Genomic DNA, 15,538 nt, shown 5'->3' on the forward strand with positions numbered 1-15,538 from the left:
TAGTAATAATGCCCCCTCTGCCTCCACATAGTAATAATGCCCCCTCTGTGCCTCCACATAGTAATAATGCCCCTTCTGTGCCTCCACATAGTAATAATGCCCCCCCTGTGCCTCCACATATTAATAATGCCCCCTCTGTGCTTTCACATAGTAATAATGCCCCCCTCTGTGCCTCCACATATTAATAATGCCCCCTCTGTGCTTTCACATAGTAATAATGCCCCCTCTGTGCCTCCACATAGTAATAATGCCCCCTCTGTGCCTCCACATAGTAATAATGCCCCCTCTGTGTCTCCACATAGTAATAATGCCCCCCTCTGTGCCTCCACATAGTAATAATGCCCCCCTCTGTGCCTCCACATAGTAATAATGCCCCCTCTGTGCCTCCACATAGTAATAATGCCTCCTCTGTGCCTTCACATAGTAATAATGCCCCCCCTGTGCCTCCACATATTAATAATGCCCCCTCTGTGCCTTCACATAGTAATAATGCCCCTATCTGTGCCTCCACATAGTAATAATACCCCCCTCTGTGCCTCCACATATTAATAATGCCCCCTCTGTGCTTTCACATAGTAATAATGCCCCCCCTGTGCCTCCACATAGTAATAATGCCCCCCCTGTGCCTCCACATAGTAATAATGCCCCCTCTGTGCCTCCACATAGCAATATTGCCCCCATTGTACCTCCACTAAGTAACGGTGTATTCATGGGCCTCTCCCAAAGCAGTAACATACAGCTAGTGTCTGGTTTGTGTAGCTGCAAAATAATAAAAAAGACAACCCGCCTAACACTGCTCCGTGGTGACCACTTGTCTGCAGTCTGTGGCCCAGCACAAGCAGTGCTCGAATCCTCTGTGGCACTGAAGTCAGTGTGAACCCCCTTTTATATTGGTCAGGGCCTCATGGGGTTGCATCTCACTCCTGGTAGTAGAAAGTACTAGTCGTGATGCCAGCGATTGGACCCATAGCAATCAGCAAGTCTTCAGCTATCTCTTTGTGTTGTAGTGAGGGCCCTTTTAAGGACTTCTAAGATTGTGGTCTGAATATAGAAGCAAGTACTCCATCTTCCAGAAAATGCGTGTACCGTTCTATTCCTTACTTTTATAAGACATCCCTTTAGAAAACCGTAATCGGTGCCAAACATTTACCAGAAATAGGGAAGTATTTTTTTAAAAAAGCATATGGGCAGCGACTTTATCACATGCACCCAGGGGTCTCCCGTCCCGTAACACATGATAATATTTACAGCTTCTAGGGGTTTGTTAATATGGAACATAAGCAGAAAACACGTTGCTAAGGAATAAAGGGAACAATAATGCTAAATAGGAAACAAGAAGGTCATCGGAGTTCCTTCCTTCTTGAGTCACTTTGTCTGATCATCTCTCCGAAGGGGAATGATTAAAATGAATTAAGTTGCCTCTGAGCAACCCAATGTTCTCATCAGTGAGAGCATACGATTGTGAGTTCATTCGAGCTTTCCCTTCCATCTGTCTTATCACTCAAGATAATTGTGATCATTTGGTCAGTCAGAGTAATGTGGGGTATGGATGGGTCGCTGGCACCACAAGTTGGCCCTTCTGTCTCCCATTTAGATGCTTATATTGATTTTGTTTATTATCCTTCTATCTGGAATATGTCAGGTTAGCACAGCCGATTGTGTGTAGCTGAGATCCAACCGGTATAGTCATCTACGGGCCCATGTCTGGTCATTTCTGCCAGTAGGATGTGGGCACCTCTCACTGATTCTTTGGAGGTCTTGTTCCCACACTGAACCGATTTCCGGTGCTCTCTTCTTTGTGGTCCAATCATGGAGTCCCTGGAAATGGCCTGAAATGTGTGCTCAGCCAATCGTTGAGATCGGTCGATACAATCGGCCACTGATTAGTTGTCATATTTGGTGATTTATAACGCCCATTTGTAAAACCAAAGAAATGAGCCGGAGCAAATGTTGGTATACGTGCAATGTGTAGGAGCACGTTCACACCGAAGATAAAAACAAAATGAGCATATACCCTGTAGTAAGTAAGTGAATAGTAATAATACAGGGATATAACATAGAGAGCTTAATTAACACTATTTTGATTAAAAAAAAAAAAAATGGAATAACCATCCCACCGCTACACCTTCCCATTTGGGACAGTCTTATCTTCTAGTATTAAAACGTCACCTTATGTCAGTTGGCCTCAATATAGATGGAGGACACTTGCCCATGGGAAGCTAGATACTCTATTTTTCAGACTGTAAGACACCACTTTTTTCCCAAAAATTTTTTGGGGAGAATGGGGGTGCATCCTATAGTCTGAATGTACTTACCTGGAGTGTGGTGGCAGCAGGAGTCGGGTGATTCTGTCAGCCCTGGGCTGGGAGGAGGGGGTGTTCGGTGGTTCGCTGCTGCAGGGCAATGATCTGACTCCCATACCAGGCTGGTGCGGCAGTATTTGGCGATGCTCAGTGGTGTGATTGCCTCTGGAAAAATGGCCGCAGGAGGTGGTACATGTACAGATTGAGTCTGGGCCATTTTTCTAGAGGCCACCGCATTGCAACAATGGATGTTCGAGGGCTCCGGGCTTTCACAAGATGTCGGCGGAGCCCATGCACCACCGAGCACCGCCAAACCTGCCCCTCCAGTCTGGGATGGGAGTCAGATTATTGCCGGACCACTGAACGCCCCCCCTATGACCCATCTCACCAGCGCTGCCGATCCCCCCCTCCCCCTGGTAAGCTGAATTCGGACTGTAAGAAGGACCCACATTTGATGCATTAATTTTTTTCCCTATTTTCCTTTCTTTTCTTATAGTCTGAAAAATATGGTAGATGAAATGCCCCTGTTTGTACATGGTACAAGAAACTACGGCAAAACCAGAGAAATGAGCCTGATCATAAGTTAGTATATGTGCAATATGAAGACGTATTGAGCATTCATGTGCTTTCTACAGGGAGAGAAGAGAAAGCCCGCTGGCCACGGTTTACCTCCCCTACAAAAAAGAATTTTGCATAGAGACCTCCTGATCCTTCTTTCCCCTAACAGATTATACCAGGAGACCTCTATAAACATCAGATGGTCGAATGATCATGTCGAAACTGGCCAGTTCGTCTGACTTTCCTCTGTGTATGGGGTAATTGTTACAATAAAGCTCCTGAGATCTTACACTGAATCCCACGCGTTTCCAGTCTCGTCTTCAATAACTGCTAGTAAAGGATCTCTCTACTGTCTCTCAGATGACGCAATGGAGACAAGCACGGAGGAAGGCGATCCGATAATAGCTCTCAGTAGCTGCTCTGTCATTAGCTTTATGCGCGTGGAAAGTAGGAGGCAGATTTAGTCCTAGTTAGGAAGATAAATATTCTTTAATAGGAGCGCTGTGTAATAAATTTGGTGTAGCACAGATGTCAACATGATGAGGTTCTTCCACTTATGCCCCCATTCATCTGCTTCAGTTACATAAATAAATCCTAGATATCCCCTTAGGAGCCGCCTTAATTGATATAAATAGAAGGGGCCCATTGCGATACATTGAGGGCGTTTTTCCATATTTTTTGGTAATAAGAAAGTTTAGAAATTTGCTTTAATGAGTCACTGTTATTTTTTTTTCCAGTGTGATGTGAGTGACTTTAGTCAGATCCCGGTTGTTCTCCGAGAACAGAATGGCGTCTCCTTACGCTCCACTTTTCTAACGTGAAAGCATCTCTATATTGTATTAATAAACTACTGATACAGACTGGAGAACTGCACATATACAATCACCTAACATTATAATTGGCCTCTAGGTAACAAGAAGTTGTTCGGGGAGCTTCCTTATTCTCTGTGATTGTCTTGCAGACCCATTCGGGCTGTCTGTGGGTTTCTGGTAATGTTAATGACAACTTACGCACAGTGTTAATCACCATTTCTTGCCATCAAAAAGATGCCTGAAACCGGATAAACCCCAATAGAAGTCAACGATTTGTTCTCCTCCATTTGCTGTCCTAGCTTTTTTGTAAGTAGACGGATTTGAAAAGATAAGTATGTTGGCAGGTATGGAGATTCTGTGTATGTTAATAACTTACCTTATGCAGATGGGCTCTCCTCCAGAAGTAGGTATCTACCCTGTAAATTAATGTATGACTCATAGGAGACTTTAAACATGGCCCGGGGGGTACTTGCCAAATCCGAATTTCTTCCACTAGGAAGAGATTCCCAACCATAGATCACTGTTTCGGGGGTTGTTGCAACTCGTCGCTGCAGGTTGGTTGGGCGAGAAGCTTTTAACGCCGCTCTCGCTACGTAATACTGGCATAGGAAGTCTTACGGGCAATGCAGATTAATTCTTCAAAAGGAAGTTACCCCGCAAGTCATAAAAGAATCTTGAAACATGGTGTGACATTTCTCACCCATCTTACCAGTGACCTAGTTTTTATTGTCCACAGGCAAGAACCTGAAATAGTTGCCTACAGATGGACCTTCGTTCCTTTTTGAGACTCCGGTTTGCCGAAAATCCATTGAGGTTCTTTTATGGTCTGGACATAGCTTTACAAGGTGGATACCTATTGGAGGAACTATAAAGAAAGCTTCCTTCCTTCTGGAAGAGAACTATTCTGCATACCTTTTCTCAGGGGGCAACGCTTGCTTGTAGGACTCCCTACAACAGCCGGACAGTCGCAAGGAGAAACCACTCCCCCTGGGAATAACTTTCCTCACAAATGATGCGTACAGGGCTGAATTTACTGTCTGGTTATGGAGTCGAAGGAAGGCCATGTAACAGGAAAAAAAGCAATTGTCATCACACTTGGGGCCCAATTCATCAAGGTGTTGGAATAATATAAAATAATATGTGCACTTGAAGTTGCGCAAAAATTTTGAAACTATTGTCAGTTTTACGTTAAGACTGGTGTTCAAAACTGATGGATAGGGCCCATAGTTTTCATAGTTTGTGTATCTCTAGAAGCGTATGTGGGATCTTTGCAGAGATGCACATTAAAGGGAATCTGTCACTTCATCTTTGTCCTATAAGCTGCGGCCACTGCCATTAGGGGCTTATCTACAGCATTCTGTAATGCTGTAGATAAGCCCTCGATGTAACCTGAAAGATAAGAAAAACAAGAGATTATACTCACCGGGAGGCGGGTGCGGTGGGTATCGCGGTCCGGTGCCTCCCATCTTCTAGAGATGACATCCTCCTTCTTACTTCTGCCGTGGCTCCTGCGCAGGCGTACTTTATCTGCCCTGTTGAGGGCAAAGTAAATTACTGCAGTGTGCAGGTCCCGGGAAAGGTCAGAGAGGTCCGGCGCCTGCGCACTGCAGTATTCTCCTCTGCCCTCAGTAGGGCAGAGTGGTGCGCCTGTGCCGGAGCCGCGACGGGAAGCAAAGAAGAGGACGTCCCCTCTAGAAGGTGGAAGGCGCCGGACCGGACCGCGACACCCATCGGACCGGACCCGGGACCACCCCAGGCTGAGTATAATCTAACTCGTTTTTCTTATCTTTCAGGTTACATCGGGGGCTTATCTACAGCATTACAGAATGCTGTAGATAAGCCCCTGATGGCGGTGGCAGCAGCTTATAGGCCAAAAATGGGGTGACAGATTCCCTTTAAAGGAGTGTTCTGGTTTAGAAAATAATTTGCAAATACCCTCTTAGGGATATTCAGGTTCTTCATCAGGTAGCTGCTACAAAGAGCTGTCTTAGGGACTGAGTAGTTCTGTCCATACATAGAAAGCCCATTGATTTCAGTGGACACCATGGAATGCCTCATATAACCTGTAGAGGCTGGACGCTTACCGCCACATTCACCCAGAAATAACAGGTGATCGGTGGAGGTTACAACAACAGCACACCCTGTGATCTTCTCCTATATGCCTATACAAATACTGTAATGTTGGCTGCTAAGTGGAGACTTCCGTATGATACATTGGGGCTCAATTTGTGGCTTTAGCTCGTAGCGCTTTGGTTGCGTAGTTTGTAACTTGAGCCACTTCTGAACAGTGAATAATGATAGTATAAGATTACATAAAGAATTACTAAACCACAAAGTATTGGAGCAATAGCATCTTAGCACAGGAAAAATTGGTCAATCATTGATAGTCATACGGCTTTATATTTAGAAGATGCATCAGATGCATATTATTCTTAATATTAGGTTCAGACATTGATTGTATGTTCAGATGTGAATTTTTTTATATAGTAGTGAATAGAAATGTTGTACTTTTTTTGTGGGGTTGGGGTGTTGTTTTTACATACCCCTCATATTTTTGAATGTTTTATAAAGAAGAATGATTTCCACAGAAGCAATTTTAGGATTTGTTTTCCCTAATTAAAGCAACACATGGTTTTGCCACAGCTGAACATACCGTAGGGAAGATGAAACATGAAGCACAATTAAAAATAAAGTAAACAAAAAAAAAACATAATTTCATGAACTTTTTTTCCTTTCGATTTTGACTTTCGAGATTTTACTCACACAGTTTGTGGGAAAATATTACATGAAATGCATTCAATACAAGTGCAGACTTTTAATACGTACTCCATACAGATATTGTAAATGTAGAAATCAAATAACAGTGTATGCACACCCAGGTAAACTAAATGTATATAAAAAACAATTGTGTAAACAGCTCTCCAGAAATCAAAAGTTTTCAAAAACTGTGCGATTCGTGCAAAAAAAAAGTGGTGAGTTTTTGAGGAAATGGGATTTGGGTGGAGGGGTGGGATCAATTATTCATATTACTTACTGTAATTTGTGACTGCCGTGATAGTGGAGTAGCTGTTGGTGTGATAGTAATACTGCTGGTGATTTTATTTGTGGGTTTATTTGGAACCCCATTAGTCAGTGAATGTCTTTTCTCTTGCACTGGCATGAAGGGACTAGTGGGCGTTCCTAAGTGGATGTGTATTTTATTGTCCTCAGTAGTTATTACACTTGAAGTTGAGCTAGAACTGTTTGACCTTTGAAACTGCCAACCAGTCTGTTTGTCGGGGGAAACTCGAAAAACTGCATGCGTTCCACCTATTTCCATAGGTTCTGGGGAAAGTACCCGGTCCGGGGAACTTGATGAACTTGTTAAAGCCAATACCTGGATAGGGGACATTGTTCTCTCTGGAGTTATAGAGCCGCATGAGTCTGGGGTCCTAGGCCGTACAAAAGAAGCCATAGTAAGCGGTGGCACCACTTGCTCTGGTGTTACGTATCCATCCATTACTCTTGATTTCACAGGTGTCAAAGAACCATTCTGAATAATTGTTATTCTTTGTTTTGGGGTCCCAGAACTTGGTATGACTGCTGTACTTGTAAAGGAGTGCTGGTTTTCTGTGGTAGGGCTTGTGATTTCAAGTGTGGCTGTGTTTTGTCCATGATCTGGTGTGACTTTAATGTGTAAAGGTTGTCCAGGCGTATGTGTAAGAACCATGTCTCCTGGATGGATGTAGTTTCCATTTTGTTTCAAATGTACTTTCCCGTTTTGGGCCTGCTGTTGACTTGGCTTTGTCCACGGAGACATTTGCTTCCTGTTGTTGTTTATAGAATTTCCATTTGCGGAGTTCCACTTGTACGATATAGTGGAATCCTCTTCGTTTGTCTCATCGTCCTCGTTATCACTTTCTTGGTAAAGTTGCCCATTTATAACTGCTCTCTCTAAAGGAACAAGACTTTTGTAGTCAGGTGGCTCGTTGTACGTTGAATCTGTCTGCACCTCCTTAGAAAACACTTGAAAGTCTGATATCCTCCGACCATTGAGGCTCGGTCTAAGGCTTTTGCTGAACCGACGATACCTTTCAAGCTCTTTCGAGAGATTTTCCATTTCCTTTGACATCTCTTTGTTTCTGTTTTCTTGTTGATTGAGCTTCCTCTGAAGAACAGAATGATCTCCTTTCAAACGGCAAATATTATCTTCAGTTTTCATGTAGTCGTGGATCTTCTCTTTCAAGGCCGTCACTTCTCTAGAAAGGTGACCTGACTTTGCTTCCTCTTCCTTCAGCTTTGTCAGTAACACTTTTTCTTGGTACGATCCTGATTTCTCAGCCAGTTTATAGTTTGCTAGTTCCATTCTTACAACTTCAAGTTCTTCAGAAAACATTTTGGCTTTCTGCTGCTCATTGTAATACCTTTTCTCCAGAGTTTCAAACTCATCCTCTGTTTTCATGAGGTCATCTTCCATTGCTTTCATTTGCTTAAGGGTGTGTTTTAGCCTTTCAACCTCTTGCGTGAGTTCTCTAATTTTGTTGTTTTCTTGGCAAAACGCTTCTGATTGTTTACTTTCTTGTTTCATTTTGTTCTTTAGAAACTCTTTTTCAATAGATTCAAGTGACTGGAGCTTCTTTTTGAGAAGAGTGACTTTGGACATTAGGTCATTTCCCTTCTCCTCCTCTGCTCGTAGTTTGCACTTAAGATCTTCATTGTCTTTTGTGATTGTGTGCATCTTCTCTTGCAATTCTGCTTTAGACTTAAGAGACTTCTTACTTTCTTCTATTAGTTTTTCTGTGATAGTCGTCACTTTGTTTTGCTCCTGCTGTAGTTGTGTGTTGGCTAACTTTAGTTTCTCCTCAGTTTGCCTGATTTTTTCTGTTAGCGATTTCCTTTCCTCCACAAGCATCACTGTCAAGGTTTTTAGCTTGGTCAGATCTTCTTTCAGTATATTTTCTGTCTTTTCGAGCTTCACCTCAATCACTTCAAGCTCTCGTATACGAACTCTTAAACTTTCTAGTTCATTACACAGTTGTTTGGTGGCAGCTCGCTCTTTTTCCACGGTACATTTAATAGATTGGCATTCTTGTTTACTTTTATTAAACGCATCTTCCAGTTTTTCCAACTCATTAATTCTTTTACTTAATTTGTCAACCTCGACTTTAAGGGTTTTACCTTGTGATGCTTCTTTTTCTAATTTTTTATTTAGATCTTTACATTGTTCTTCCATTTTTATAAGTTCTTCATCTTTACCTTCCATCTCCAGCAGACGCTTTCTCAGCTCCTCCACTTCTGCCATGAGGCTGGAGTTTCCACATTCTCCTTTATTCATCTTCTCCCTTAGGTCATGAAGTTCATCCTCTGCTTTACGCAGTGTCTTGTTTGTTTCCTCAAGCTCATCGATTTGTCTGCTGAGAGCTGCCAGCTTTAATCTGAGTTGGCGATTCTGCGTTTCCTCACTCGTTAGTTTGGCCATCATGAATTCGTGCTCTTGAAAGAACCTACTTTCCTGAGTTTGAAGTTCTGTTTCAAGTCTGCTTGCTTTTTGCTCTTCTTCTTCTGCTTTTATTTCTACAGTGCTAAGTTTATCCTGTGCTTTTTGGGCAGTTAATGTCAGCTCTTGGATCTTGGCACTTTGCTCATTTAAGTGTTCAGTCAACCTCTGTTGCTCATCGACCACAAGTAACGCAAATGACTTCAACTTTGTGAGCTCATCACGGAGTTTGGTTATTTTTTTGTGGTTCTCTTTTTCTTTTTTAGCTTGGTAGGTTGTTTCTTGTTCAATCAGCGTTTTTAGCCTACAAAAAAAGAGAAAATCCACCATAAATACGAATGTTCACGAATGTAAAAACATAAAAGTTATAATGAGTGAAAATAATACCTACTATGAATGCAGATATATTACATACTTATGTTGAGTGGACAAGTCTAAAAATAATTTAAAGTTGCTTAAAGAAGTTTGCTACCATTTTGAATTATTGCCCAGTGGCTGTGCTTCATAGGAGATGAGTATTTTTTAATACACTGTAGTACTGCTGTGAATTGTACAAGCAATCAAGTGATCCTTGGTTCAAATCCTCTAAGGCAGGGGTCCCCAACCTGTAGCTCAGGAGCCACATGTGGCTCGCGGTCCCATGAATTGTGGTTCGCGGCTGTCTTCCAGCTTGGTGCATAAGCTCCAGGTCTAGCAAACAGGTGTGAAGAGCAAATCTCAAAATGATGAATTTTGTGGATAGCCCTGCACAGACAAGCAGATATGGATGCACATATACTGGCCTTAGGGGTTTAGAGATAATTTAAGTAACGTACGATGGAGAAAGGATGATGCTCCCTGTCGGAGGAGGTCCCTGAAGCTTGATGAGACAGTGTGTTGGAAGTGCTGGATGGGAGAATACTGAATGGGGGTATTGTGGAGATCGCTGGATCTTGGTATGCTGCTTCAGGATGAATTCTGTGGAAAAGCTTTGGTTATCATTATACCCGTAATGGGGGCTCTGGTTGCCACTACTGTGAGGAGGGAGGGAGCTGGATGTGGCTCGCGACCCTCTCTCAGAGCCGAATGTGGCTCTCTAGGTGAGAAAGGCTGGGGACCACTGCTCTAAGGTGACCATTGAAAATTGTAAAAAAAATTAAAATATTTTTGTTCATCTTAACCCAAGTTTTTAAGAACTTAGAAAAAAATATAACATGTTTTGTATTGCGGCATTGGAATCTGAAAAATAAAATTGAAATAGCAGAATTGATATTTGTTAATAGATCCTGATGGATCTTACTGGCTATTACTGTCAGCCTTCAGATTTCTGTCCAGGTTCTAGTATGTTTGACAGGCTGCACTTTTCTCGTCAGAACTACTGTAACCGCCTATGGAAATTTTGTTCAACGCTTTATCCTGTATTGTAAAATTGTATTTTTTTGTCATGTTTTTTCAATCCCCACATGCAGTCATATTGCTATTTAAAGATACCCGATATGTCAGATAAATCCCAATGTGTCTTTTATGGATGATGTCATTCTTTATATTGCAAAATATAAAATGTTATTACATTGTGCTTCATTGCAAGTAGAGGAAAAGTTGGTGGCTCATTATAGGTAACCGTGGTTCCAAAAGAGGACCATGGGTTAACGAGGCATCACTAATGGCTATTGTATCCTAGCAGTTCTGTGATGAAAGACTTGGAGAGTTGAGTGCTCTCCTGGCTAATGCTCTATACGGAGCTGCTGATGGATTCCTGCACGGTATGATCTCACACGGCATTACATCCTTCCTATGTCCTGACATTCTGGATTTACAGGAATTGTGCGCACACCTGGACCCAAGCCAGAAGTATCACCAAATTGGTTGTTCTTGCACGTGTTCACTTAGAATAATCACGTGTTTTCACTGATCAGACTAGAAATAGGAGGTTACTGCAGTTATAATCTATGTAATGTTCGAATAACACGAGTCTCCAGACCACACAATCTTTCGGATTCCCCATGGCCTTTTTTCTTCCCCAACACATGGAACAATTTCTCTACCATGTTATACCTTGCGTTATTTAGATATGTGACATGTTGTGACTAGTGATGAGCGAGTATACTCGTTGCTCTGGTTTTCCTGAGCATGCTCGGGTGTCTTCCGAGTATTTTGGCGTGCTCGGAGATTTAGTTTTTGTCAACGCAGCTGCATAATTTGCGGCTGCCAGACAGCCTGAAAACATGTGGGAATTCCCTAACAAACAGACAACTCCCACATATATTCAGGCTGTCTAGCAGCCACAAATCATGCAGCTGACACGACACAAACTAAATCTCCAAGCACTTCAAAATACTCGCAGGACACCCGAGCATGCTTGGAAAAATCTGAGCAATGAGTATACTCGCTCATCACTAGTTGTGACCCCCCCCGTTTCATGACATCCACTGACATTTACTTTCACACCACTTGATGAATAATAAACTATGTATGGGAAAAAGAAATGTTAATTTTCCAGCTGCATTTAGGCTAAAAGTGAACATAATAAATTACATTTTGCATGTCCAGAAAGATTAAAGGGAACCTGTCACTCAGTTCATGCTGCCTAAACCATGGGCAGCATGAATCAGAGCCTGGCAGCACAATTGCAGTCAGGTATGCTTTTTCCCGAATTGCTCTGGTGTTTCAGAGAAAACATAGTTTGACGACCCAGCCGGGGGCCTTAAGAGTAGATGTGACTAGTCCGGCGTGGCCCACACCCGGCTTCTTCTTGCCCCTTTCCAGTTGATTGTCAAGTCTCTCCCATGTGTGTACAAAGATAGCAATCTATCATTGGACTGATCACAAATCATGCAGCCAGGCAACAGTATAAAATGAATAGTGCTAAGGTGACATCTACGTCCGGTCTGTTTTCAAAGACGGTTTCAAGAGAAAGCCCGCAGCGCTGTTATGGATGATTCGTGCATGAGGAAAGAGCTACAGTCCAAGCTTAGCTCCATTATGAAACCCAAGTACAGAGAAGAATGAAAGCAGTCAGTGTCATAAGTGTAATAAGCTGTTGTAACCCAACGTTTTGACCCATGCAAAGGTCTTTTTCAAGGACATTTGTTTAACTATCAATAATACTATAAGTGCATCAACAAACTAAAAAATAGTAACAGGGAGCATCAGAGATCGTGTACGAAATATAAAGCAACAATAATCATGACACCGGAGACCCATACAAGAGTCTCATTGTGAGAACGATCACAAGCTATCGCTATATGGACAAGAAGGGTTTATAGGTGCTTGGATAGGGAAAATCCAAAAACTTAATGGGATTGTTGGTCAGAAGAATGGACCCTGTGCTATACAGACTGATATGTAATACATCCAGGTATCAAAGAAGCAGATGAAGTGGGAGAAGAAAATACCAGAGAAGGTGGGAGAAGTGCATGAAAAAGGAGAAAGAAAAACAAAGGATAAAAAATGAACAAGGAAATGAAGAAATGTAATTTGGAGAGTGCATATGACTGTAGGTAAGGTAATACATAGGATCATAGACAGAGATGTGCATGTAAAGGAGAAACCGAGGAGATAATGAGCGATGTACGTAGCTGCAGGATAGATGGATTAGTGAAATCCAGAACGAGTATGTTTGGAGGATAGATGTGGTCTGCTTGAGGGCTAGATGGTGTATAAGGTTCTCCTGATGGAAAACGCTCCAAGTTAGGCACTCTGCAGTCAGAAGGCTGCAAAAAAAAAAAGTCCTTCCGTAAAAAAATCTGTAAAAATGCTTCAGGAAACCAAAAACTCCTTCAAAAATTCACTAAAGACGACGTGTTTCCTATAGTGGTACACGTGAGAGAACCCATTATTTTTGGCCTTCCTCCATGTGCACAAACCCTTAGATGATCGTCTGTTCAATCATTAGCCACGCTGGCCCTCTCCATGATGAATGGATATGGTTGACTTTGCCATGCACACGTTTGTTCCAGAAGAGACAGGAACGAGCAGCTTCCTGGGACGCTTTTCTGTGGGTTGTTGTAACCTCTGACTCCCAATTCTCTCATTCTCTCCCCTCCGAATCCTTTATAAACGACTCTCGTCTATTAATTGGCTTTTTACTTCATTATGTGTCGTGTATTAGCTCACCTGTGTATCAGTAATACTAAATTGTGAAATGATGTCAACTCCACAAAGGCGTCCATTCTCACTCACACGCACCATACATATTCATACAGCTCTCGGAGCATTCTCCATAAATGCTATTTGTGTCTCAGACGCTCCCTGGAGGTAGAAGCGCGGCCCAGATGATGCTTTCCTGGTGAGCGGAGTTTTGCTCGCAGGCCAGATAATCTAATCCTACTTTTGATGGTGTCATGCAGATTCTGGTTTGGTGATGTCATGTCATTCTGATCCACATGTGGTACACAGCGATACGTACGCCAGTGGACCACCTGCACTTCATCAGCGGTTCTCACATAGTGTGTGTCCTCATATTTATTTAATCTGGAAATACCCAGCGTTGTAGCAGATAACCCTGCAGAGCTGGAAGCGTATTCCTTCAGCACGGAGCACTTAGCAGCACTGTCACTCATCAGACGGCAGCCGCACGCAGAGCGCTCTCACTGCTTTCCATATTCTGCACTTTATACACAGGCAATACCGCTAAGGCCTCATTCAGAAACCCATTTTTTTCTTCTTTGCATACAGATTCATTTCTCCTGCATCCATGTTTACCATTAGTGTGACATCCTTTAGGCCGCGTGCACACATTGAGTATTTGCAGAATTTTTTACCTCAGTATTTGTAAGCCAAAAAAGCACACAACTGCATTTATCACCCACTCCTGGATTTGGTTTACAAATACTGAGGTAAAAAAAACTCACTAAATGCTCCACATGTGAACGTGGCCTTATTCTCTGTAAAAAAACAAAACAAAATTCCAAGTTTCTCCTGCAGATTAAATAGAAACAAGCAGCCCTTGAATGAGACGTGAGGCTTGTTTTATGGAAGCATTTGCAATGGGGAATTTAATCTGTGACTCAAAAATACCCAAAAAAACCAAGCATGTCTCCAGTTTTTATTTTTTTTCTACTCCTGACTTTAGTAACATCTCTGGCAGAGGCGCACATATGTGACACCTAATTCATTTAGGGGTGCGTGCCGCCTAATGATTTGGACACATCTGAATCCTCCACGCCCGCCTACGTACAGGACTGTTTCCAAAGATACACATTGATGGCCTAACCTTTTAGTTTGGCTACAAGTATGTTTTCTGATGCGAGTATGGCACCCATAACCCCACAAAGGCCAGGAAATAATGGTTTTGTGAGCTTCTTTACCATCTATTCAGACGTGGCAGCTTGCCCCACTTGTGCCTCGTACTGCCGCTCCTCCTCATTCACTGAAGGTGCCGAGGCCTTGGGCTTTCCCGGAGAACACACCTGAATAAGCCTGAACTCGCTCTCACTAGATATACCTTTAAATATGTATTCCTATCTTCATAAATGGATATTATCAAATAATGCTTCAAAATATAAGCAATTTTGAAATTTACCGCTTATTAAAATTTTCAGCCATATTTGAGATATTAACTCTTTTCGTTTACTAACAACTTGTCGCCTAGGATACCGACCACTGCTGCTAGACAGCAGAGCATGCGTAGTGCTTACAAGCTCTCTTCTATTAAGCTTGTAAGCACTGTTTTACAGCTAGATCCTGGCCAGCTTCAGCACTGTGTGTACAAGCTAATCGGCAGCAGCGCAGTAAAGTGTATGTGCCCACTGCGTTTCTTGAGGAGATTTTGGAGCAGAAACCGTTCAAATCCTCCTCAAAAATCACAAAACGCCTCAAAAACTTGGAATTTCTGCTGCGTTATATTTTTTTTTTACATTTGTTTTTTACCTCGTTTTTGATCCTGCGTTTTTTGTGTCTCGTTGGTGTCATACTTTCTTTTTGATACCTGCTGGTATTTGGATTGATTACTTCATTGATACAGTCATGTGTCGGATTCCGTGCGTTTTTAGCATGTGTTCGCAGTGGAAAAGCACTAAAAACTTGTGTGTATGGGGAAATCTACACATAAAACCACAAGTCAGGTTACGCCACTGAAAAAGAAGCGCAGTGGTCAGGAGATCGCTAGAAATCCCGTCCACTTTGCTGGAACTGTAAGACGCTGAGTTTTTTGCACTTAAAAAACTCCTGGTGGGAACAGAACCGTAGCCATTTACTAATAGTTATGCAGTTACACTCACGTTCTCGTTTATTGTCATTCCGATCTATCGATGAGGGCGGCTTCCTGACGAAATAATTGGCACCGTTCACAGACCTGGCATGGCCACTGGCTGTTTGTCGTGTCGAGAACTCGGTACATTGTATGTCTGACATCTTGGCAGCACATTATGAACACTTATCAAATACTAAGAAGTCAGGGTAGAACACCT

General features: G+C 42.5%; 2 protein-coding genes across 4 annotated transcripts in view; one reads left to right on the top strand and one right to left on the bottom strand.

Moving 5' to 3' along the window:
- CMSS1 (cms1 ribosomal small subunit homolog) overlaps positions 1-15,538 on the top strand; it is a 390,654-nt gene that overhangs the window by 33,332 nt on the left and 341,784 nt on the right. The window lies entirely within an intron of this gene.
- Positions 1-15,538, bottom strand: part of FILIP1L (filamin A interacting protein 1 like) — a 319,236-nt gene that overhangs the window by 16,759 nt on the left and 286,939 nt on the right. For 2 of the 3 annotated variants that reach the window (XM_073584363.1, XM_073584362.1), the window contains exon 5: positions 6,708-9,453. In XM_073584363.1, the coding sequence (XP_073440464.1) occupies positions 6,708-9,453 (2,746 nt within the window). Of the gene's footprint in view, positions 1-6,707; positions 9,454-15,538 lie in introns of those variants that run through there. The other variant, XR_012233911.1, reaches the window with a different exon arrangement.

This window comes from Dendrobates tinctorius, unplaced genomic scaffold, assembly GCF_039654945.1.
Source record: "Dendrobates tinctorius isolate UK_male_01 unplaced genomic scaffold, ASM3965494v1 ptg000084l, whole genome shotgun sequence".
Taxonomy (NCBI): Eukaryota; Metazoa; Chordata; class Amphibia; order Anura; family Dendrobatidae; genus Dendrobates; species Dendrobates tinctorius.